Raw genomic sequence first — 25,331 nt, forward strand, 5'->3', positions numbered from 1 at the left:
TGTTGCCATTCAAGTGAGGCCACTTCCAAGACCCCAGAACTGTAGAGCTACCAGCTTGCATCATCAGCCCTGTATTGGCACAAGACTCCAACCTATGAGTTGCTGAGTGAACTGAGCCCAGCAAAGCTATAGGGACAGGGCTGCCCCAGGCCTTGGGGGCCAAACCTCCACCCCAGTATGCAAGATATGGAGCCAAAGGAGATTATTCTTTAGCTTTAAGACTTAGTGTTGTTTTCCCTGTTGGGTTTTGGACTTATTTGGGACCAGTTACCCCTTTCTTCTTGCCTATTCCTCCCTCTTGGAATGGGAATTTCTATTCTATGCCTGTTCCACCATTGTATTTTGGAAGCACATAACTTGTTAATTTCACAAGCTCACAGCTGCAGAGGCATTTGCCTCTGGGTGAATTATACCTTCATTCTCACCTATATCTGATTTAGATAAGACTCTGGACTTTGTACTTTTCAGTTGATGGTAGAACAAGTTAAGACTTTGGGGACTATTGGGATGGAATGAATGTATTTTGTATGTAAGAAAGACATGAGTTTTGGGGGGACCAAAGGCAAAATATTATGGTTTGAATGTCCTTTCCAAAACTCATGTTCAAATTGAATTGCCATTGTGACAATATTAAGAGATGAGACTGTTATGAGGTAATTAGGCTATGAGGGCACAGCCCCCATGAATTAATATTATTATCATGGGAGTGAGTTGTTTTAAAAGAGAGGTTGACCTTCTTTTGCTTTCTCTTGCTCTCTTACCATTCCACCTTCCATCATGGGGTGACATAGCATGAGGCCCTCTCTAGATGTCAGAACCATGCCCTTGGACTTTCCCTCCTCCAGAACCATGAGCCCAAAAACTTCTATTGTGTATAAATTACCCACTCTGTGGTATTCTGTTATAGCAACACAAAACAAACTAAAACATAGACTTGATCAGTTCATTAATATGATGATATTCTATTCTATAATATTCAAAGGTGATACTATTGTACTGATAAGAGGATTACAACTATATAGAAAGCAAACAGTAAAGTCTTACATACAAATTAAAACAACAATAAGAACTTATTTTTGGTTTATTCAGATTGGTAAGTAATTTAACAAATTGAAAATACCCAGCATCAGCAAGGCAGCTGGGAAAAGAATATTTCTGCCTCTCCAAAGGACAGTTTGGCAATATGTAACAAAATTTTAAATAAGAACTCTTTTCTCAGCAAATCTACTTCAGTGATTTTCCCCTAAGGATTAAACAGACAGAATTATAGAGACATATGTGCAGAAATGCTTTTATAATGTTGTTTATAAAAGCAAAATTTTGAGAAACACAAAACCTAAATGTCCATCAATAGGAGAGTGGTTTCAGAAATCATGGCACATATGAGAGAACATGCTGTAAAAATAGTGTCTCTTCATATTTATTAACATGGAAAGATGGTCACATTGTTGAATTAAAAGTGTTCCAAACAGCAATATACAGTATTGAGGAGTGAAAGTTTGTCATGAGGGGAGGCCAGGGGAGGAGGGGACAGAGAGATGGAGAGAAAGGATGTCCCCTAAATGTTAACAGCAGATCTGCCTAGGGTGTGGGATTTCAAGTGATTTATACTCTCTCCTTTATACTTTTTTATATTGCTTTAATTTTTGCAATAAAATTTATTTTGATTTGGGAAACAAAACACTATGCAAAGAATAAAAGACTAAAGGAAGTTCTAACAACATGTTAAGTGTAGTGGCTGTTGGTTTTTAAGGGGATAGACTAAAGGTTCCTTTCTACTTTCCCCCATTTTCCAAATTGTCTTTTATTGAGTATGATTACTTTTCAAATGAAGAAATACTCACCTATGGTGACAATGATTATAATCTGGCAGAACCACATGAAGCTCATAACCTTTCCTCTTGTTTTCCAGGAAAGACTCCTCCGTGGTTCCGTGGGCAGAGTGGAAACTTGTTTACCTTCTGTTTTAGATCCCAAGGAGAAGGGTCCCCTAACAACTGACAACTCTACATCAGCTGGTGTATGTTGAATTCTCTAGAAGTCAACATTTATGCCTAAATTTTTTATGTGCTTTGGCCTTTTTTTTCACTAAAAAAATTAATGTATTTTTAGTGGATAAAATTATGAAAGTTAAAGAAGCAGGAAAAAACACCTATAATCTCTGTTATAGAAAATGAATGGCTGTTAGTCTTTTGAACATTCTTCCTTTTAATCCTTTATATACAATTGTATATCTGGGTTGTTTTCAGTTATCATTATGATTATATCACTGTATCCCTGAAAACTCTTCAATATAGTTTTATTGGCCCAAGCCCAATTTTTGAGAAGTAGCTTATTTTTATATCATTTCAAATAGAAGAACCTTTCATGCACTCAAAATAAGTTTATTACAGGAACCATGAGAAAGATTCCCTCCCACTGTTGGAGCCTACATCTTATTCTTACCAATAATTGCAACACCTCCATAATTTCAATTTCAAATATCCCCCTCTGACTACCCTGCTCCAACACTCCATTGACCTCACTGGGATGAATAATCCCTTGATCTACTTTTTCACTGTTTCTCATCTGCCTTATGCCCTCATTTCCTTTCTTACCCAGACTAAATTCCTGGTCAATTATTTCAATCACCCCCTGTCACACACTCTCGTCTCCCCATCTCTCTTTTGCTAGCTGAAGCCCAACCTTGGTTAAACTCAACCTTTTGCCTACTCCACATCTCCACGTGTGCAGCCAAATATTCAAGCCCTATTCTTAATGCTATCTCTACAGATGTCCTTTAAGCATTTATTGTCCTTTCTGATTTCCCATGGGTGCCCTATTTGGGGACTATGCAGCTGCTATTTAAGTGTTCTGTTCTGACCATCCATCCTCCCCACCAACTCAACTCACTGCACCCCTTTTGGCTGTTTTTCTCAAATTATTTTATCTTCCCAGCTTTATGACCTCTCTCTTGACTTATGTTTGTTCCCTCTCCCTTCTCTACCCACCTACCTCTTTTCCCCACCCTCCAAAGATACACAGAAGGAATAGCCTGAAAAAATGAGCTAGCAATGGGTGTAACATCAGGAGTCTTAGGTTCCTGTGCCGCCTCTGTGTGACCTTGGGCCAACCACTTTACTCTTCTGGTTCTCAGTTTCCTCTCTACACAATGAGGCACATTCAGTTCAATAAACATGGAGATAATTTAACCCAGCTCTTAAAATAAACAACATGATTTTCAAGAAAGCAAAGTTTAGCAAACAGTTCCACTACCCTACTTTCCTCACCATACCATCCTACTTCCATCACCATGCTAAGATAATGTCAACCATCTGGTTAGTATTATCGTTGTTATTTTAGTACTGAAACTCTCCTTGGCCCATCTATTCATCCCACCCAGTACCATAATGGAAATCCAAACACTCACCGTGAATTTCTCATAGAGCTCATAAGTCAGGAGGGGGTTGGGCAGCTCCCTAAAGTAGAGCTTGCAGAGTGAGCCTACACAGTGGATGTCCTGAAGGTACACTTCTCTTGTCAGATCTGGACATTGATCTGAGCCAAACTCTTGCCTGAAACAACAGAGACGGAGACATAACAATCCCAGGGAACACGTGTTCCATGTCAGCAGCTGCTTGGCTGCTTAGGGGTAAAAAGACCCTAGACTGCTGAACTGACCGTATTTTTAACCTTGATACAAAAGGACCTCTACTCCAGGCACAAGGAAGCCATGGAAGACTTCCACTTCGGGTCTGGATCCTCCTTGCAAAATCTGTTGTGATTAGAAAGACATAATGCTCATTTACAAGTGGATTTCCTGTGGCATTATGTCTGCAGTCTTGGTTATGAACACTGGGAAGATATGAAAACAATTTGCCAGAAAGACCTACTGAGATTTCAGTTTTTCCAAAATATTGTTCAAAAAGAACTTCCCTTTTTCACAGGAGAGACAAAACCAGGGTGGGTCAGATTGTTATCACTCATCTCCTTATATTCATGCCAACAAACTTGTTTTATCTGGAAACTCAAACCCAAGGTTTGAGAACTTTAATCAACTATCTCTTTGAAACCTTCTAGGCTAACTGATGATGATTCTTACAGTATAGATGAGCTTATAAATATCTTCTTAAACAATCCATAGTGGGATATCTGGGAACATTATCAGATTCCAGGCCTAGTTTCTAATTAGAAAACATTTCCTAAAAAGGTTACATGAATACACTGCCTCAAATAATATGTACTTACAAGTTAAAAATCTGTTTAAAAAGTGACAAATTTGAACTTTAATACAGAAGAGAAGTTAGACTTCTAGAGAGAATTCACTTGGTCAGCCAACAGGTAACAAAGTCAACAGGACTCTCAGAACCAACATTTTCAGAGCAGCTTGCTGTCCATTCTCCTGTAGTCTGGTTCTGCCCCTTTAATAAGGGGTACGGAAATCCCTGGTGCTGTCAGAACCTGAAAGGAACTGAGTGGGGCCTTGAAAAGAAAAATATGCCATGGCCTCATAAATTCATAGGCATGTGTTTTTTAAGAGGGCAGAACAAGAACAATCTACAGCTTATTCGTTTATTTAGCCAAAAATTCCCCTTGTCAAGGCTAAGGTCAGTCCTTAAATGAAAAAGAACTGGCCATCACCCAAGTGTCCTTCCAGGATACCAACTACTGTGTAGTGTATTTCAGAGCTAAGAATAAATTATTAAGATGTATTTGCTGTTGAAATTTTTTAAAGTAGCACACTAAATTAGTGAAATTATGTAAACACACAGATGCATTAAAATCTATGGCTGCAATAAACTAATTGCTTTTCTAAAAGCCTTCATTTCTCCAGGAGTAAAAGGGTATTTTATTCCTTTGGTATAATTTAATTACAGTTGAGATGGAAGGCAGGGGAGGGACAAAAACCAAATAGGAGGAAGAATACAAAAACTAAATAACGTGCACAATCTATTAAATTTTACATATTAACTTTGTAATAAGAATTCTTTTATTATTTTTAAAGTATGTTTTTAACTAAAGAACATATAATAAATATATAAAAGTAACACATTAAATTTATGTTCTTTTTGGTATTAAAGAACAATATGCAAAATATATAGATCGATTGTCTTAGTTATAGAAAAGTATATATAGATACTTTATATATACTCTGTATGTATACTACATATTCTCTATTTTATATATATAGATAGATATTTATCTATCTACATATTGCACATATCTGTGTTTTATGTAAAGGTTTTTGCCCTCTTAATGTGATAGACATTTCCAAATGTTTAGGATAAAGCTATAGAATCGGAAATAGTTAATCCATCAATAATTTTTAAAATACCAGCATCAGTTAGAGAAATGTAGCATCATGCAGACTTCTGATTTCTCAACCAGATAAAATATCAAAGGCTGAGTGTGTGCCGTCAGAAAAACCTGTATCAACCTCTGAGTTCTGAACACTATACAATGAGGACCTAATCTAACTGAGCTTTGGGTAGGTGAGAGAATGATAATAAATCACGTTTTCCTAACTTGTAACAAATCATTTGAGTTAAATCAAATCCACCTAAGAATGGTAAATCTGGCACAAAACAGAGATTAAAAGCCTTTAGGAGCTTTTGTTGGAAAGAATTACATTAGGCTGGAGAGCTTCCTGATTAAATTAAGAACAGTCAGGCCTCTGAAAACAGCCAAAACTGATCTTCAGCTGTGCCACCCTTCCTCAGTGCCTTCAGGTTTTTAATACTCCCAACACCTGCGGACAGAGGCATGGACAGAGGAAGGATCATGGGAAAATTCCTTGGGGGCTCTTCTTTTGGCTTACCGTAGCCGTTGTATGTTTGAGGTGACCCCCGAAAGCCGGTAAATTCCATCCACAATGCCGTGAGTCTCTATAAATTCTGCACAGCTCTTCAATACATATGGAACTATGTAAAGGAAAAGCAAAAACAATAAAATATTAGATGTAAATCTGACTGTCCTTTTAAAAATATCCTCTTAAAAAATCCAGGTAACTTCAAAGAGAAATGAGTATGGAACTCATCTGAGTTACAAGTGGAAATAATTACTTATTAGTAGTAGGTGATGTTCCTCTTGTATTTTAAAAAAATCATAGGGTTTTGTTAAAGTTTTATAAACTCGTGTTTTAAGAGGTTTGTTTTTTTTTTAACTTGAAAAATATGCAAAAACTTAGATTTTGAGGCCAGTGGTGACCTTGGAAATCCCACAACTCAATCTCATTTACTGGTTCTCCAGATATGGTCTCCTGACCAGCAACATCAGCATCTCCAGGGAATTTGTTGGAAATGCAAATTATCAGGCCCCACTCCAGATCTCCTGACTCAGAAATTCTGGGGTGGGGCCCAGCAATCTGTGTTTAACAAGCCCTCTGGGTGACTCTGATCCACACTAAAATTGGAGAACTACTGCCTTATTCAACACATGAAGAAACCAAGATGCAGGTAAATTTACTTAATTCACGATTACTTGTTGTTTATGAAAAGTAATTAAACACATGGGAAAATGCTTACAATATAAAAAAAGACAAACAAGATACAAAATTGAATATGCAAAAAGACTTGAAGAAAATCTGTCAAAATGTCAAAAGCGACTTAATGGTTAAAGTGCTTTTTTAAAGGTGAGAACCTCACCCCACAATGGGTCAAACCAGTAATTGATTTAATGGACCGCATAAAAGGGACCAACATGGTCTCTTGGATTCCTGCCACTCCAGAGGTTCAGAGTCCTGGAGGAAAAGTCCGGCTGTGCTGTTTTCTCCTCTGGGCTGAATCTGAGCAGCCCAGCCAGCTCAGTAACCCAGAAAGGCAGACACAGGCCTTTTGGATAGTGTGGAGAGAGCAGCAAGTCCCTGCCACTTTGGTCCCTGGACAGATCCATCTGAGGACCCCAGTAAGAGTGCCATGAATGGCGGCTTGGTATGGAACACTCCAAGCCTCAGACTCATAAGTCTTCAGTGGCTCCCTGGGGGTATAGAGGTGGTGGGGCCTCCATGAATTAATGCTTTGGTTACACTGCATGCATGCCCCCAACAACTACCCAACCCATTAATGCCTTAGATCCACTAATGCCAGTTAATTAATGCTCATTGCACACACACACACAATTCCAAGCTGGACTGGACCTTTATGTGTGTAGATGGCAGGATTTCAGACTCAACATTCTGTAACCATGGCTTTTCAGTTAAAGTTTGTTCCCTGTTTAAGTTGCTCGTTATTGTCTATACTACCCAAAGTGATCTACAAATTCAATGCAATCCCCATCAAAATACCAATGACATTCTTCACAGACATGGAAAAAACAATCTTAATGTTCATATGGAACAACAAAAGACCCCAAATAGCCAAAGCAATCCTGAGCAAAAAAAAAAGTAAGGCAAAGGCATAACATTACCTGATTTCAAATTATACTACAAAGCTATAGTAACCAAAACAGCATTGTACTGGCATAAAAATAGACACTCAGACCAGTGGAGCAGAATTGAGAACCCAGAAATCATCCCTCAGGCTTACAGCCATCTGATATTGGACAAAGGCAACAAAAATCTACACTGGGGAAAAGACTGCCTCTTCAATAAGTGGTGCTGGGAAAATTGGATATCCATATGCGGAAGAATGAAACTAGATATGCACCTCTCACCATACAATGAAATCAACTCAAAATGGAATAAAGACTTAAATATAAGACCTGAAACTATAACATTACTAAGGGAAAATATAGGTGAAACACTTCAGGAACTAGGTCTGGGCACAGACTTTATGAACATGAGCCTGAAAACACAAGCAACAAAAGAAAAAATAAACAAATGGGACTATACCAAACTAAAATGCTTCTGCACAGCAAAGAAAGAATCAACAAAGTGAAATGACAACCTACAGAGTGGGTGAACATTTTTGCTAACTATGCATCTGACAAGGAATTAATATCCATAATATACAGGGAAGTCAAGCAATTACACAGTAAAAAACCAAATAACCCAATGAAAACTGGGCAAAGGAGCTGAATAGACATTTTTCAAAGAAAGACATACAAATGGACAACAGGTACATGAAAAAATGCTTAACATCACTAGTCCTCAGGGAAATGAAAATTAAAACCACATTGAGATATCACCTCACCCAAGTTAAACTGGCAATAATGAAAAAGACAGTGAATAACAAATGCTGGCAAGGGTGTGGAGAGAAGGAAATGCTCCTGCACTATTGGTGGGTCTGTAAATTAGTACAACCACTATGGAAAACAGTATGGAGGTTTCTCAGACAACTACAGATAGATCTTCCATACAATCCAGCAATCCCACTTCTGGGTATATACCCAGAGGAATGGAAATCATCATGTCAAAGGGATTACTGCACTCCCATGTTCATCACAGCTCTGTTCACAATAGCCAAGATGTGGAACCAACCTAAATGTCCATCGATGGATGATTGGATAAGGAAACTGTGTTATATATACACCATGGAATACTACTCTGCCATAAAAAAGAATGAAATTCTTCCATTTGCAACAACATGGATGAGCCTGGAGAAACTTACGTTGAGTGAAATAAGCAAAACACAGAGGGATAAATACTGCACGTGCTCACTCATATGTGGGAGCTAAGAGAGAAAGAAGGAAGGAAAGAAAGTTCACAGTGGTGCGTTGGACTTGCAGAGGGAGAGAACATTCCTTGGGATACAAAGTGGAGTGAGGGAAAGGGGGAGGGGGAGGGAGGTTAGGAGTGATTGGGTGGAGGAGACGGGGTACAAACACAATTTGTGGTAATGGGCATGTTGCCAGTATGGATCTGGCCTTCACATCTAGGACATGAGGGAGGACAATCAGCTTTGTATCTTATGAATATTCATAACCAATAAAAGAAATTTGCTCATTCTTTCAATTTCCACAACCTCTCATTCTGTTTCTTCCTATCTGCCCTTTAAGTAAGGTCTCTGGCATAGAAATCACAAGCTGTGTACATAAGGTTTCTTTTCAGGATCATTGAGGTTAGCTTGGCCCAACACAAACTGGGCTAGGCTGGGTGAGCCTGCAGACATTTCTACTGAGCTTGCCTGAATGTCTGACTTTTAATATCAGAGGGCTGAGGGCTCCACCTCCAGATCCTGTTAACACTGCTTCCCCCTGAACATGCAGATGGCCTGCGGCTGAGCAGATGACTGAGGGATGACGTCAAACCCTTTAGCCAATCACAATCCCCCATGCCTGGCACTGCCCCTAACCCCTTCCATAAATGCACCATCTTCCTCACTGTGGGTAAGATGGATCTGAAATGCAAATCTCCCACCTTCTCTCATGGCCACCTTGTGATTAAACTTTCTTTCTCCACTGCAAAGACAATGTGCTTCAGTGATTGGCTTTCAGTGGCATGTGGGCAGACACCACTTGATTGGGTGACAATTCTACTGAAATTCTCTATTACGCCACTTTCTACGCACCCTCTCCCCTTGCTGCCTTCAACTAATTGCAATTTTAGGTGCTCAATAAAGTTCGTTGTAAATATTCTGCCATCTATCAAAGGATGTTCATGCCCAGAGCCATTCCCCTCCAGGACACATACATGTTTGGCCCCTGTCATCCATGACTGAACTGGGGAGAAGTTTCTCAGTTAACCCAGGAGGTAAGAGGTCAGGGACTGGATTTGGATTGGAAATAGTGAGGCCAGAGATCACAGAGGTGGAAACACTTCCTGTGAGTGCATCCAGGGTGGGGCAGGTTGTGGTAAAGGAGGGGCTGCAGGAGTGGGCCCAGGTCTAGAGCCTTTGCCTGTCTTCAACCAGGAGAGCTATGATTTGATCTGTTTCTATAAAATAAGGTTTTTGGTAAGACTTTGTTTCTCACCCTCACACAAAGAAAGAGAGAGAGAGAGATAAACGGGAAGTGTTCTGATGCTTAAAAGGATATACACACATATATACACATATCTTAAAATTCCTGTTGTGCACAATAATGGTCGACTCTTTCCCTCCCCGTCATACCAAGCTGTTCTGTAACATGCCATATATGGTCTATGGTTGAGGATGCAGAGCTGGACGCCAAATTGCCTTTGCAACCTTGGGCAAAGTATGTAATGATAACGCTTCTCAGTTTCCACATCTGTAAAATGAGGATTATAGTGATACCAACCTCATAGCTAGGACTGAAATCATACTTGTAAACATTTAGCACAAACCCTGGCATTTAATAAGCATTCCACAATGACAGTTGTTATTTCTACTTATAGCTTATCTACAATGTAAATTTATAATTTGGTTTTCTTCTTGAGAACAGAGCTTGCCTCCTCCCATCGAATGGGTGCTTGGGGTAGAGGACTGACCTCATAACAGTCAAAATTCATCTCTATTCTTTGGAATGGCTGTTGTGTCCTTCTTTGGTAAACGTTTCTAAATGAGGGTGATTTTGCTTCCATGGGGTCTCTTTTCTGTGCATTTAGGTGTATCTTTGCAGCACAAAGGCAGTGTGTGGATTGCAAGTTAGCAGTCTGGAAGCTGTGGTGGGCTCTCAGGGTATTCTGCACATAGAGTCTGTACTGAGGTACAAGGTTGTTGTGCTCAGGAAGAGCACAAGTTGACATAAGAACTCTGAGCATTTACAAGCAGGACTCCAAGACAAAAGCCTCCAACTTGAAGGTCCTTTATAAAGAACACTCCACAGAAGGGGCAGTGCTGGGTCACCAACCTGTCACAGCCTGTTCTCAGATAGGGACCTCCCAGTACCAGAGTTCTCAGCTGTAGCAGTTCAGGCACTGTTTGTTTTCAAGGTGGGGAAAATGCATTCCTAAATGGAGCCTCTGCCATAAATTTATTCTGGCTTTGGTACAGAGGCCCTAGACCTTCTTGTCCACAGTTTTTAAGCAAGAGGCAATATTAAGACAACCCAAGGGAAGAAGCTGTCATCCCAAACCCTGTGGAGCGCTAACTTTCCTGAATTCTCACCTTGGGCTGAGTTGGGAGGTGTAAGAATTCTCCATTATACTCAGAAGTAGAAAAGGATTCCCTTAATCTCCGTGTGATCATTCAGCTCTAGACACTAGAGCAGAGGTTCTCAGACTGTTGTCCCTGGATCAGGTCCCACAGCAGCCTCTTCCTGGTGATTCTGATGGACACAAAAGTTGAAGAACCTCTAGTCTAGACCAGAGGTTCTCATACTTTGTTCTACAGATCACCTGGGGATCTCGTTAACATGCATATTCCAGTTCAGTAGGGAGGTGAGTGAAGGGAGTGTTGAGAATTTGCATTTCTAACAAATTCCCTGGTGAGATGTGGGTACTTCCAATCTGAAGCCCACACTTAGGGTAGCAAGGGTCAAAAGATGGTGCTGGAGGGTAGTATTGCAGGGGCTAATAAGAATTTAGTCTCAAAGTCTCAGTATTCTTTAGGCTAATGTCCCTGGGGTCCAAACAGATTGGGGATACCCTAGGATTCTGGACAGGGTAGAAGCGTGATACAAAATAGCTGAGTAGTTATAGATAGAAAGAAATTTTCCATTGTCAATTTAGGCATGGGAAGGAGTGACATTGGAGGCTGGAGTCACAGAGCTAGGTCTGTGGGATTTATCCTGGGTCCAAAGAACTGTAAGCCTCCTTGTACAGATACACACACAGTTGCTGGTTATGGTATAGTATTACGCCTTCTTTGAATCATTTCACTGATGGTTCTCTAACTCCCTCCCGCCCCCGCCTTTATATATTTTGTTTTGTTTTTGTTTTTCCTGGATAAATGATCTTAAACGTTAAATTTTCATCTAAGCACGAAATACATTGAGGTGGTTTCTGATGGAAAAGAAAAGCTTGCCATTGATTTATGCTTTACAGTTTATGAAACATTATAAAGTCCTTTGTCTCATTTGATTTCACCCAGTACAACTAAAAGACATTTTACAATTATAAATAGTGTGGAGCACTCTTTCCTTAATTCCTAACCTCTTCAAGGGCATAGTGCAGAAAAGGCCAGTGGTCAAATCATTTCTCTGAGTGCTCTTCAGAAGTCATTACTCTGCTAAGCTGCCTCAGTTCCCTGTGTAGCTGGAAACTGATCAGATCTGGAGACAGAGATTAGAACAAGCACAATTTTATTTGGTCACTTTTGTGGTCATGGCGGCCACGCTTTTTCATAGTGCGAATTGCATTTGTGTTTTAGGGAATTAGGCACTCCCCCACCTCCCATTCTGCATTTTGTTGAGGTCTTGTATTGCTCAAATTTCATCCCTTCTCTGGGTCCTGCATTCCTGACCTTCAAAGTAAAGTCTAGTGGTGTATACAGACAACAGAATACTACTCAGCAATAACAAGGATCGATAAGGCGTATGAGTGCATCTCAATGACATTAGGCCGGGTAACAGAAGCCAGACTATAAAAGAGAACATACTGTATGATTCCATTTACATAAAACTATAGAAAACGAGAACTCATTTACGGTAAGAGAAAGCAGGGAAGAGGCAGGAGGGAAGGATTACAAGGGGCACGAGAGAACTTTTGGGAATGATGGATACGTTCACCAGCTTGTTTGAGGTAAAAGAAAGGATCCAGAGCCACTGGTGGAAGAAGAATAATGATACCTGACTAAGGAAGGTAAAAGACTGAGGGAGACGAGCTGCTGCACAGGGAAGGAATCCTTTGAGAATCTGTTGTAATGCATATGGGAGGGAGAGGGGGGATTTTAAAGTTTTGTTGTGCTGTGGATGAGTTCCCTCTTCAGCATTTTCCCAAGAGAAGAAGTAAAGATTTAAATTACTTCCCAGTTATTCTGGGTTGTCAGTACAGAACTCCCTAGGCGTTTTCCCCCATGCATCTAACAGCTGTCACCGTGGCCCCTGTAACTTCCCTCTCTGCTGGCCTCTGCTCTTTATTTCTGTCCCATCCTTTCCCTGTTGCTTCGACTCTGTTCCCTCTATCTGAGAAGCCTCTCAGGCAGAACTAGGTTCTCATTCCTGCATGTTCTCAGCTCTCCTGTGGCACTCTCTAGAATTGTCTAAATTAAATTCCACTGCAAATTAAAATTGCACTGATGTATCGTTTTCCACTTCTCAGACTGACAAAGATAATAAATTTGTTAACACACAGTGTTGGCAAGGCTGTGGGAAACAAGCATTCTCCTGCACTGCTAGTGGCAGGGAGATTAATTAGTACAACCTCTGGAAGGCAATCTGACAACTTCTATCAAAATTACAGATCCACGTACCCTTTGACCCAGCAGTTTGTTCCTCTTCTAGGAATTTATCCTACAGATATTCTTGTACATGTGATAAAGAATATATGTACAAGGTTATTTATTTCAGCAGTTTTTGTAATAGCACAAGATTGTCCATCAATAGGAAGTTGCTTACATAAAAATGGAAGATTCACATAGTGGAATGCTATATAGTCATTAAAAAGAATGAGAAAATTTTCATGTACTGACATACTGGTCTCCAAGATATACTGTTAAGCAAAAAGAACATAAGATCTTTTGTTAGCAGACCAGCATAATGATATGCTAGATCTGTTTTCTAAAGAGAGCATAAAAGAATAGATACGCACATTCATTTGGGTATGCATGCAATATCTATGGAAGGATACATTAAAAAGTGGTAACCTTAGTTGCCTATGGGAGAAAGAATTGAAGGGCTAGGGCCAGGTCTATGAGTAAGAGGGATATACCTCATTGTATATTCTTTTGTACTTTTGAACTGTAAACCGTAAGACTATGTTACCTCTTCCAAAAAGTATTCATAAAAAATTCAATGCCACAAATATTTACCACAGGCCTACTCTGTGTTTAGCACTGGATACGAGATATTGCCTGTCTTTATGTCATCTCCATTACTAAGTTGTGAGCTCCTTAGGGACAAAGTACTTTGTCTTATTCATCTAGAATAACCTTGAAAACACAAGCACTCAAATGTTTTGCTGAACAGGAGATTGATCATTTTTCTCCAGGTGGCTTTTCTGTGCTCCATTGATACTGAGGTCCCTCAAAGAAGAAAACACTATTATGTCAGGCACTGCTTTAGGTGGGTTTTTATTTGTTTGTTTTACAGCCTTCTCCATTCTATAATCATAGCCAATTCATGAAACAGGTAGAATCTCCATTTTGAAAATGTGAAAGTTGATTCTCAGAGAGATTAGGAAAGTTACCCAACATCACATAGCTAGTAAATGCCAGATTTGGGGTCCAAACCCAGCTTTGTCTGATTCCAAACCCATGCTTTTTCATGATAAGGAATAGGAAAAGCGCCAAGCTACACCTATCCTGACTCAAGCCCTCACCAGCAGGAGGGCAGGTCCTATGAGTTGGTGGCCAACTATGGAGGCATGATTTGAAGAGAGCTGATTGGTTCCTTGCCCTTGACTACCAAAATGCCCAAAATTCTGCCACTGCAGTTCCCGGCTTTAAGAGTTCAGCACCTCATGGTTAATATCTATTTTTAAGTTCCGTTCAAAATGTTACAAAAGAATAGATGTTGATAAAAAAATAAAGAGATACACAAATATAAAGAGTGGAGAGTGATTGTTTCTTTTAAACCACGCTTTCCAATACATGTATTAAATGATAAAAAATGACACACACTGGAATGTTAATAGCAGTTACGTGTAGGTGGTGGAAAATAAATGATTTCTACTTTTCTGTATTTTTAGTTTGTTTTTTCTGAATTTTCTAATGGGGATATAGTAAAAGTAACTTTTTTTTTTAAGGAAGGAAATAGGTTTTTGGAAAACAATTTTCATTAAAGAAGCCAGAGGGGTTTCTGAAATCAGTGAAGTAACTTCTAAATGTTTGCTGAAGTCCTTTCCAGTGATCCTCTTGAGGTAATTATCCCTTGTTAAGCGGAAGTATTTGCCTAACCAGCTGGCTGGGTGTGGTCAAGGAGTAGCTCTGCTACACTGCGGAGCTAGGCTTCTGATGGCTGGTTGCATCACAGAGCCCACTTCCCCAGACTTGGGGCCCAGGGGAGCTCCTGGGTCCCCTCCACTCCTCACTTCCAGGTTCTCAGATGCCAACTCAAGTCAGCTCTTCCTGTGGAAGTGACCAGGTCCTCCTCTGGTGCACACTCTGACTCCCATGCCTGCCAGGCTTTAGGTCTCTCTTGTTGATGCTGTCTCCTTCCCAATGACAACTCTCTTGCTACCAAAGCAGAGCTACTGAGGGCCTATCTAGCCCAAGCAACGAAAAGGTGAAAAAGATCTTTGCCCTCAAGAAGCTGAGAAGGGAATGGACAATTATTGTGTATCTACTGTGTGCTGATCCCTGAGCTGTATACTTTCTATCCACTATTGTACCCAGTGCAATCCTCACAACCACCTTATGAGGAAACTGAGGCTCACAGATATTAAATAACTTGGCCAGTATGAAAATATGAAGCAAAATATGTTAAGGGCCCTAGATAGGCACAAAAAATGTGAAGGCAGTTCTTTTAAAAAGATTGTATGTGGTGGGGGACATCAGGCAGAACTTTTAGGCACGAACACAAATGGAAAACTGTGTGCATTTACAGAGAGCCAACTGTACCACAGGGACCATGTGGGAGAGTGCAGCCTCACACTCAGGCTCATGATGTATGAGACGAGTGGATAGAGCAGGAAAAATCAAGGTGATGCAATAAGAACTCTGACACCGGTGCATGGGGTGACCTGAGATGAGATGAGATGAGATGAGGTGCTACAATGTGATAAGATGTGGTGTGATATGACGCAACATACACTACAACAGATGCAGAATGCCCGGTTAATGCATTGCATATAATAAGCACTTAGTAAATATCACCTACTTTCTGGTGGCACGAGGAACAGGGAATGGTATAAACAAGGTGAGAAAGCAAGAAATAATGTGGTGAATTCCAGGAATGCTGTCTAGTCCAGTCTGGTGGAAGAGAACCATTCAGGTAAGTTGGGGGAGTTTTTAATGACAGCCTAGGAGGATTGCTTTCTATCTTGATCTCCCTTGCCAGATAAATCTTTCTAAAACACTACCATGGCGATTAAGCTCCCCTACTACAAAAGGTTCAATAGCTCCCCATTGCCTGCAGAATAATGTCCAATCCAGGCAGCTCTGAGACTAGACTTTCAGCTTGTGCATCAGGGCCATCCCCAGAGTTCTTCCCTGCAAGAAAACAGGCATTCAAGAAGGGGTAGAGGGGCAGGAGGAAAAGGCTTGCCACTAACATATCACTCCAAAAGAAAAAATAAGTGTCCCTTTTGAGGATAGTGGAGAGGACCTCTTATGATGTGTCACGGATGAAAAGGGAGGTGAGAGGGCTCACTCTTTTCTAGCTGTTGCCTGAAATTTCTCTAAGAAAGGTTAGAGGCTCTCTGACTCACACATGAATGGCAGGTTGAGGGCTAAGTATCCGGGACCACACATTGTCAGTGGGATAATGAGCGAGAGGAAACAGCTTAGGAGAAACTCTCACAGGGTGCCTCTGGGTGTGGGTTCTGGTGGGGGTGGTTATGGCTGTGGGGAAGGGTGGTGCTGAGGAAAGAAAAGGGTGGAGCACGATGAGGCTCCAAACACAGAAAACAAACCTGCAAGGAGTCCCTAAGTGGCCTTGGGCTTAGAGCTGGCCCTGTTCTTCTTGTACACAGAAATTGTGTACAGATGATTTTTGTCCTGTTGCTGAAAATGGAGGCTGCTAGGCTTTGTGTAATTTATAAAGACTTTTTTCATTCATCCTTTGTACTGTCTCACTCTTTGTAGAGAAGCTTTGTTCTCAGGGGATTTGTAGGAGCAGATGTCACTCACTCCATGGGACTGCCCACAGAGGACAGAAGGATCTCAGACAGCCCCTAGCATTCCCAGAGCCAACTTGTGAGCAATGATAAATCATTTACATCTTCCATTTAACTGCATAAAGAGCTCAGTCATTCTGAATCACCTGATCAAGATTTTACTTACTGGACAAGCAGCTTTTCCCGTCACCTCCTTGGGATGGCACTGGGTGGAGGCTCTTAAATGGTAATGGATAAAGAGAGTGGCCACATATGCCTCCAGAGGAATTCCAGGGGCTGGAGGGTCATGAAATGAGCAGATTAGTAAGAGAAAAACAGGGAAAATAACCGTGTTTCCTGTATGCTTCACTAATACCAATCATCTTAAGAATGAGGACAGTGTAGATTTTCTTCTCCTTGGAGTGTGTCCTTTTTTCTTTTTTGCATGCCTCATGGATGATTTTTTTTTTTTTTTTTCTCGGCTGGCTGGTATGGTGATCTGAACCTATTACCTTGATGTTACATCATTGTGCTCTAACCAACTGAGCCAACTGGCCAGCCCTGGGGATGGATTAAACCAGTGCTATGTGGAGTCCATGCTTAACCATCATTATTTCATTTAATTCTTACAACTCTGAGGTGATTCTCCTATTTTCTAAATGTAAAACTAAGATTCAGTGTGGTAAGATGACTTCCCCAAGGTCAAACAGCTAGGGGCAAAGCTGGGGTGCAATTATAAGTCTGTCTGAATCCAAAGTTCGTGCACTTTCCATTAATTTGGTAAGCATAAACTCCACAAGAGCGAAACCAAGGCACAGACCACAGATGAGGAAGACAAGAAAGCAGCACAACTAGAGGTGATTCATGTCGAAGAGCAACTTGACGAGGGAGAAGGACTTAGCCAAGGAATTAAGAAACCTGGGTTCTCGTCCTGATCTACAGGTATTACATTTGGAAACTATTAGGAAGCTGTATTGCCTGGGAAACCAGAAGGTACAATAAGCAAGGGAAGGTGTTTCTCACTCTTTGAGATGGTCACATCAGTGAGGGGGTGAGAACAAGGAGAGTAACTCTTTTCCTCTTAGAAATCCCCCAGGTATTCACAGGTACTAGGTGCTGGGTGCATGTCAGTTACAGCAACATGAACCAGCTGGGTGTCCTACAGCAAATCAGCCACTCCTAGCCTCAGACTTTCATCTGTATTAGGAGCAAATTCTGGATCTACATGATTGCTAATGTTTCTTCCAGGTCTAACATCCCTGTATGAAGGATCTGTCAACTGCCTGTATGAAGCTTAGAGGAGTAGCTGGCCTAGAAATTAAGAAGGCAGGTTTGGGGCTGGCCCCATGGCTCACTTGGGAGAGTATAGCGCTGGTAGCGCCGAGGCCGCGGGTTCGGATCCTATATAGGGATGGCCGGTGCGCTCACTGGCTGAGTGTGGTGCAGACCACACTGTGCCGAGGGTTGCGATCCCCTTACCGGTCAAAAAAAAAAAAAGAAGGTAGATTTGATTCTACCTGTAAATGTTCAGGTCCTTACTCCTACTGGTTCTGGTTTATATCTTGGTCTTCCAGGACAAAACATTAGGGTTATTTATTGTTTGTAAGTTTTGTTTCTGTTTCTTAATTGTGTGGTTAACGACTTCCCAACTCACCCCACCTATATGAACAGAAATTTTTCTTAAATAAAATATAAACTTCAGTGTCAGAAGGTTAGCACGTGTCTCCTTTGGTATGGCTGGACTCCCAAGAACCTCAATGCTATTTTTATTTTTATGGAGTCTAGAGTCCTACAGGGATTTGGCTCTAAATTCTGCTTAGTTCATCTCAAGGTCTTCCCCTCCACTGATGTGACCATCCCTAAGAGTGAGAAATACCTTCTCTTACTTATTGTACCCGCTGGTTTTCCAAGAAGTACAGCTTCCTAATGGTTTCCAGACTGATGGCATTGTGGGTTCGTCTCATTTCTGTATTTTGCTAAAATCAATTTTGCAGATGGGAGATGGGGAGCATTTATAAAAAACGACTTCATCTGGCTAGGTCTACGTGAAGAGCAGCCAGGTAGTGCTTATCAGCTGTGCACTGCACCCACCCTCACCCCAGCATCCTTTCATTTCCTGTCCAATATTCCTGAGCCACAGGCAGCCATTGTTTCCAGAACCGCTTTGCTTGGAAGCCTTGGTACTGAGGCCTCCCCGGGCTTCCTGTTGTTACAAGGCCTCTCTTTCCTGCTGAAACAACGGCACTTCCCTGCAGTATGTAACCCTTTTCAGGCAACTCATTTCTACCATGAACTCATTCAGTGCTAGCAAATACTGGGTGCTCACTACATTTACTCCGTTTAATGTTTTTCTTATTATACAAGTACTGTGAGTTCTTTGTAGAAAAATAAAAAACACAGGTGAGCAAAAGAAAAAGACTTACCAAATCTCATCCCCCTCTATTAGTCCTGAAACCTTTTTGGTGTTCGTGCTTTAAAACTATGCATCTATATGCACAGAATTTGCCGTAGGACTCAGGGCTAGAAAAGAGGACCATTCCCAACAGCTGAGATGGAGGCAGGGAGGCCTGCCTGGAAACCAGCCTTTTGGAGGTTCTCATGTATTGGTGTGCAAAAGGGTCTCCCAGGAGCTTAAGAAAAGTGAAAACTCCAGGAGATCCCCCTGCAAATTCTCAGGACTACCCTTGGAGAAACTCTGAGAGATCCTCTTTAAATAGTTTGTTTAAAGAAATTAGGAGCCGCTCATGGGGCAATTGGACAAGAAAGGGCCAGGGAGGTGGGACGGCAGCAATGTTGTTAGGATCCCAGGAGTCTCCTAGATCCACGACCTTGCCGGCTGCCGGAATGAGCTTGGGAAAACCCAGATCTGATTGTGCTTGTCCTAGCAGGGGATGCTGCGTTCTTGGTGACCCCTCCCCTAACACTATCCTCTCTAGTCACATCAAACTCCCCACAGCTCCCTGAAGACCATCATTCAAGCCTTTGCATTCTCCTCTGGGTGGACATGGCCCCCAGGAGATGCTTCTGTCCTGCGTTCGTCAGAGTCCAGCTGACAGAAGTCTTCCCTAGGGCTTTTCCTGTACCTCAAACAGAATAAGTCACCAAAAATGTGACACCAAGCTCTGCTACACTGTCTAGGTTTCTGGACACTATTTTACAGTGTAAATCAAGATATTCTAATTTCTTATGAATTTCTGTTTTGTGGCCCCAGGGAACACAGTTGAGGGATAAGAAATAAAGTATTTTGGAGACTAACACTCCCTTTGTCCCCACCTTTCTCTCTGGATCTATGACACATCCTAACAAAAAGATATTCTTCTGCAGAGAGACTACACATTTACATTTGCAGATAATGTATTATCCCTTAAGTAAAATCAGGCCAAAAAAAAAAGGGGGGGGCAATCTGTGGTTTGCTAAAACAGCAAAGAATGGTGATATTCAAGCTTTCATCCTAAAGTTTTACAGCTCAAAAATTACTTAGTATTTTCTTAGTATGTCTCCTATGAAAAACGACTTTTATTCGGAGGTCAGATGTTGCAATTATCCAAACCTCATTCACAACTGTTATACCTCTGCTCTCGGTGCTGTCTTTTCACTGGTTATATTAGGATTAAGGCTCAATGACGAAGATGGCACAAAGGATTACTGTCAAATTTGTTGGTATCTCCTAAGAGGAGGAGACGGTCACAAATAATACATAAAGGACATAGACAACTAGGAAAGAGAATGCTAGTTTACCATTCAGACACCCTTATTTCTGCAATTACAGGAGCTAGATATCAAACAGATCTCCTTTGTTAGATTTCTAACTCTCTCTCTCTACCCTTTCTTTCAGAGCTTCAGAATTGGGATTTTCTGCTGTTTGCAATAGAAAGTGTCAGCAGTAATATCTGATCCAAGGGTAACCTAGGGATGGCAGCTTTTACAAGATAAGGCTCACGTTCTGATCCCTTTTCTTGAGTACAGAGAAGAGGTCAGGGAAGGGGTGAGGCATGCCTCCAGGACACTCTGAGCACCAAGGGCCACAGCCTGTCCTGGGATCAACAGCCTGGACGAGGCTCCACATGGAGGCTGCATTTCTGCTCAAGCTTGCACACAAGGAGGCCACCCTAAAGCTTCTGTGAAGGAAGTCATGGCAAGACACTGGTGTTTTCAAAGACCTGTCAGGATCATTTAGAGGCAGAGAGACCTTCTGGGAAATGATCCAGGCATTGGGTAACTCACCTTCAGGTCACTTCCTCTAGGAAGCCTTCCCTTACCCTCAAGAGTAGGGATTACTTGTTATATAGTCTGAGAATAACCAGTACACAATTAATACCTAATTGAGTTGGTCTGTTTTTTTTAAAAACATTTGCTTTCCCCCTACTCTGTAAACTCCAGGAGGAGCTATGTCTATCTTACTCAACTTACAAGATGCTACCCAGGACCTCAATTTACAGTCCAGTGACTTCCCCGTGTCTTGAGCAGTGACAGAGACAGGGTGTGGATGAATGAATGAAAGGAAAGGCTGGGTTCAGATGCATGGGCTTTGGCCTGATGCCGTGCTGCAGGTGACAGATGACGTTATCTTAGCAAGGGACAGTAAGCTTTAGAGGTACTACAAAGTGAACCTTTGTCTCCAGTGCTTTTTCCCTTCCCAAACCCATATTTATTTTCTCCTTCACAGCCCTCCCCTTCCCCTTAACCACCCCCAAGCACCTACACCGTGCTCTATCCCTGCTCTCCACTTGCCAGTCAACCAGAACCCTGGAATGCCAGAGTTGGAAGGGAACTTAACATCATCTTGTTGAACCTGCTTGATTCAGTACCAAGAAATCAAAGCCCAGGAAGTTCAGGGACCTATTCAAGATCACCCAGCATGACAATGGCAAAGCCTTAAAGTTGGAGAGAGACTGAGAAGGGAAAAGAATAATTTGAAATGTGATTAAGATTTTCTTTCTTTCTAATTTTCAGGATTAGGGCTTAAGTACCTGGTAGGCCTCTTTCTGCCACAGACTAACACTTTGGTGTCAGAAATAATTTAGGGTATTTAAGCTGCTTAGACACACCCTTAGCAGTCAAATCGAATTACTTATATTTATTGGATTCCCCACATGTAAAACACTGTGCCAGACTTTGGGATTCAAAGAAGTATCTTATACTTCTGAGACACTGCCCATGACCTCAGCGTACAGTCTAGTTACTTCAATTACATGCAGTTAAATTGCGGGTAGAACAAAAATGTCAGGGAAAGCCCTTTTTTGCTCATTCTACAGCTGTGGGGCAGGAGTCATTGGGTTTAATGATATCTTTCTGGAGAAAGAGGAAAAGCTGCCAGCTGCCAGAGGCTGTTTCTCCCCTTCTCTAAATTTGCTTTCTCTTCTTAAAAAGTGAGTAGCTGATCCTCAGCAAGGAGGAGGGGTTTGTTTATTTTAAAGATCTCGTGATTCCTGTTTAAAGAGGGTGTAGGCTTGCAATGGATTGTCCTAGGCTTAAAATGCACTGAAGAGAGATGGAAGTAGCAGGCTCTGGGGGAGCAGTCAGGGTGGCCGGGAGAGGGGTGGCCTTGGGCTACAGAGGAAGGCAGGCCTAAACTGGCTGAGGACATCTGGGGGGAGTTCCCAGGGGGTCAGCTCCACAGGGAGGATGAAGCATCCCACGGGGGATGAACAGCACCCAGCAGAGGGTAGTCAACTGGTCAGAACCCAGGCAATGTCACTGATTCTCAATCTATAGGATCTGGACTGGAGAGGGCAGGCAGTGGGCGCCTGCTGTCCATGCAAGTGTTGGGCTAGGGCTGACAGAGACTTTTGGACTTAGTTTTCAGTGCAGATGTCACCTTGTTCATGCCCTACCATTTTGGTTTGCAGTCACCCTGCTGGGCTCACTTAGTGACCCTCTCTCACTTATCCCATCTTAAGCATCTGAGAATAGGGACAGATTGAGGAAGAGAAAGCAGTCCCTGCCCCTGTCTCTCCATTACTCAAGCTGTGCTCATATCCCACCCTCTCCATAATGGCTTCCCAGATTCATCTGTTCTTCAAATATTCTTTGGCACCCACTTGATGCTTGGGTACTGGGTGCTAAGTGCCAAGGATACAATGGAAAGTAAAACAGGAGGCCCCATCTTCAGAGAGCTTGAGTCTAATGGAAGGAAGTTAATATAAATTAATCTCCTTCTCTACTGTTCCGGGTCAAGGGGATGAGTTCTGGAGCCATTCTGCTGGGTTCAAATCCTCCCACTGCCACTTCCTACAGTGAGACCTGCGCATGTCTCCTGTCAGTATAATGCTCCCTTTCACTTTAAAACATTTCTCAATTTAGATCAAAATTATATGGTTACCTTACCTACAAGTTTCAGTTTCCTTATTTGTAAACTGGAGTTAATAAAGTCTACCTCACAGGGTAGTTAGGAGTTTTAAATAAAATAATTTTCAAAGTGCTTGGAACAGTTATCTCAAAAGCTTCCAATAAATATTAACAATTGCTGTAGTTTTTATTGTGATTATTATCCCCTTGAACTTTGGTCCTCTCTTAGTGAGTGGATCCTTATGCTAGGGACTGTTTTACACAATGGAGACTCCGACTCAGCATCTACTCAAAGGGATTTGGCTGCAGGCTTTAGCCATTCCAGGGAGTACTTGCAGAACAGCAGATGCGGGGTGGGGGGGGGGGGGTTCCAGAGATGCTGTGTCCTATCTGGTCTCAGACAGAAGCACAGGAAAACAGAGGATATTCTCCTCCCTTTCTGAGTAGGTTTGCCAGATAAAATACAGAACGCTCAGTTAAATTCGAAGTTCAAATAGACAATGAATAACTTTTTGTATAAGTATGTCCCCAATATTGCACAGGAGGAACGGGGAGAGGAGCAGACAGCAGCAGGTGGAGACGTGCCAGAAAGCCAGACTACTCATTGGGCAGAGGTTTCTGGATGTTCAGAAATGTCTGTGGGGACCCCTCCCTGTAAAAATAAGGGCAAGCTGTTTCCTTACCCAGTTGGGAACAAGGATGGCAGTACTGACATCCTAACTAGGCTTTCCCTTCCCAGGGTGTCCTTGTCTTCTAAGCCTGTCTCTGCATGTACCACCTCCTGGTGGCCCCTCTCCTTGGCTACTAGGCACATTTTTGATGGTATGAATTTGTGGATAGGTGGGGGGTATCTTTGGAGCACTTTTTAGAAAGGGGGGGAGGAAGATACCAGGCCGTCTCTTAGCATAGAGAGGATAAATTGTTAGAGTACCATCTCCCCTGCTCCTTCCTTTTCCTTAGAACATTTGCTGCGTGTGAGGGACTGGGCTAAGTGTCTTCATATCTCTCATTCATTCAATCCATACAACCCTGCAAGGCAACTATATCTGTCCTTATTTTGCAAATGAGAACCCAGAGGCGGAGAGAGGTTTACTCCCTTGCTGAACATTATTGGGTGTGAAAGCAGTGGATCCGAACCTCTCTGATGCTGAATTCCACTTTTGACCAGCCTACTATTCTACTCCACTTTTGACCAGCCTACTATTCTACTCCAGTGCCAGGGTGATTCAGAAATCACCCTGGCACTGGAGCTCAATAAGTAGTCCCTGAAAAAATGCACAACTGAATGTATAAATGAATGTATCTAGACCTGAGGAGCCGCACTTACTTCTTTAGACTCACCTGACAATAATCATTAGGAGAATGATTTATTATGATGTGTCTATATTTTTTGATTTTGAAAATGCACCAAAGTATAATTTGTAATCAGATATATTTCATGGCTACTAATTTTATTACAATATTTTATGTATTTATTTTTAAATGAAAATGTTTTGGTTATAGGCACCAGTTCCACAGACCTTGATGCTCCTAGTTATTTTTTGCATTTATTAGTGTTTTGGAGGAACATATTCCCTGTGTAATTCAGGATTCAGTTGGCTTTTTGGGAAATCATCCTTGTGAGATTCTCAAATCACAGCATCTGGCTGGTCCCTGCCTTTTTAAGAACTTTGCTGAAACATGCTCTGACCTTCAGTTTTATGTGAACCAGCAGTAACTAACAGTCTCTGCATAGCTCTGAGTATTCCATTGAGAAATTTATTTTTTCTTTTGATCTTGATGTACATTTGGTATTAATTTTTTTCTTGGTGTGTTTCCATTTACACATGAATGACCTCAGTCTGTTTTTAGCAGAGCATTGCTAGAGCTGGCTGGATGCAGAGCTTATTAGCAGAAAGTCCTTGAAGCCACTGGCCTAGGTTACAACTGCTCTTTCAAAGCCCGTATAGTCATAGTACACATGCTGTTACACAGATATTCACTGAGTCACAGGACATCAGGTTGTGAAACAGAGAGGGCCTCGACTTTGAGGAATGTGACAGTGAATATGAGAAAGTAAAACAACTACCATCTTAAGAAAAAAGTGTTGGGAACCTGGTTGGGTACAAGCTATGACATGCGGTCTGGTATGGTTTCCATCAACATTCCAGGAGTGTTCAGAACTCCTAAGTCTCATGTCAGAAAGTGAGATGACATCTGGGAGACCCCTGAGAGGTAGCAGGAATGTCTTGCACACAGATTCTTGGTTGTTAATAAGATCAGCGATGGATTTTTCCCTTATGCCTACTATGTCCATACCACCATCATAAGTGTGCAACAATAGGATAGTAGCCCTATAAAAGTCCAACTACACATTTTATAGCAATATATTTAA

General features: G+C 41.6%; 1 protein-coding gene across 1 annotated transcript in view; it reads right to left on the reverse strand.

The window, feature by feature from the left end:
• The window catches only part of ARHGAP31 (Rho GTPase activating protein 31), a 106,743-nt gene that overhangs the window by 40,317 nt on the left and 41,095 nt on the right, over positions 1-25,331 (reverse strand). Inside the window, exons 2-3 of the mRNA XM_063108771.1 lie at positions 5,798-5,900; positions 3,410-3,554 (exon numbers count right to left, since the gene is read on the reverse strand). Of these exons, the coding sequence (XP_062964841.1) occupies positions 3,410-3,554; positions 5,798-5,900 (248 nt within the window). The remainder of the gene's footprint in view (positions 1-3,409; positions 3,555-5,797; positions 5,901-25,331) is intronic.

The sequence above is a fragment of the Cynocephalus volans genome, chromosome 1 (assembly GCF_027409185.1).
Source record: "Cynocephalus volans isolate mCynVol1 chromosome 1, mCynVol1.pri, whole genome shotgun sequence".
In the NCBI taxonomy this organism is placed as follows: Eukaryota; Metazoa; Chordata; class Mammalia; order Dermoptera; family Cynocephalidae; genus Cynocephalus; species Cynocephalus volans.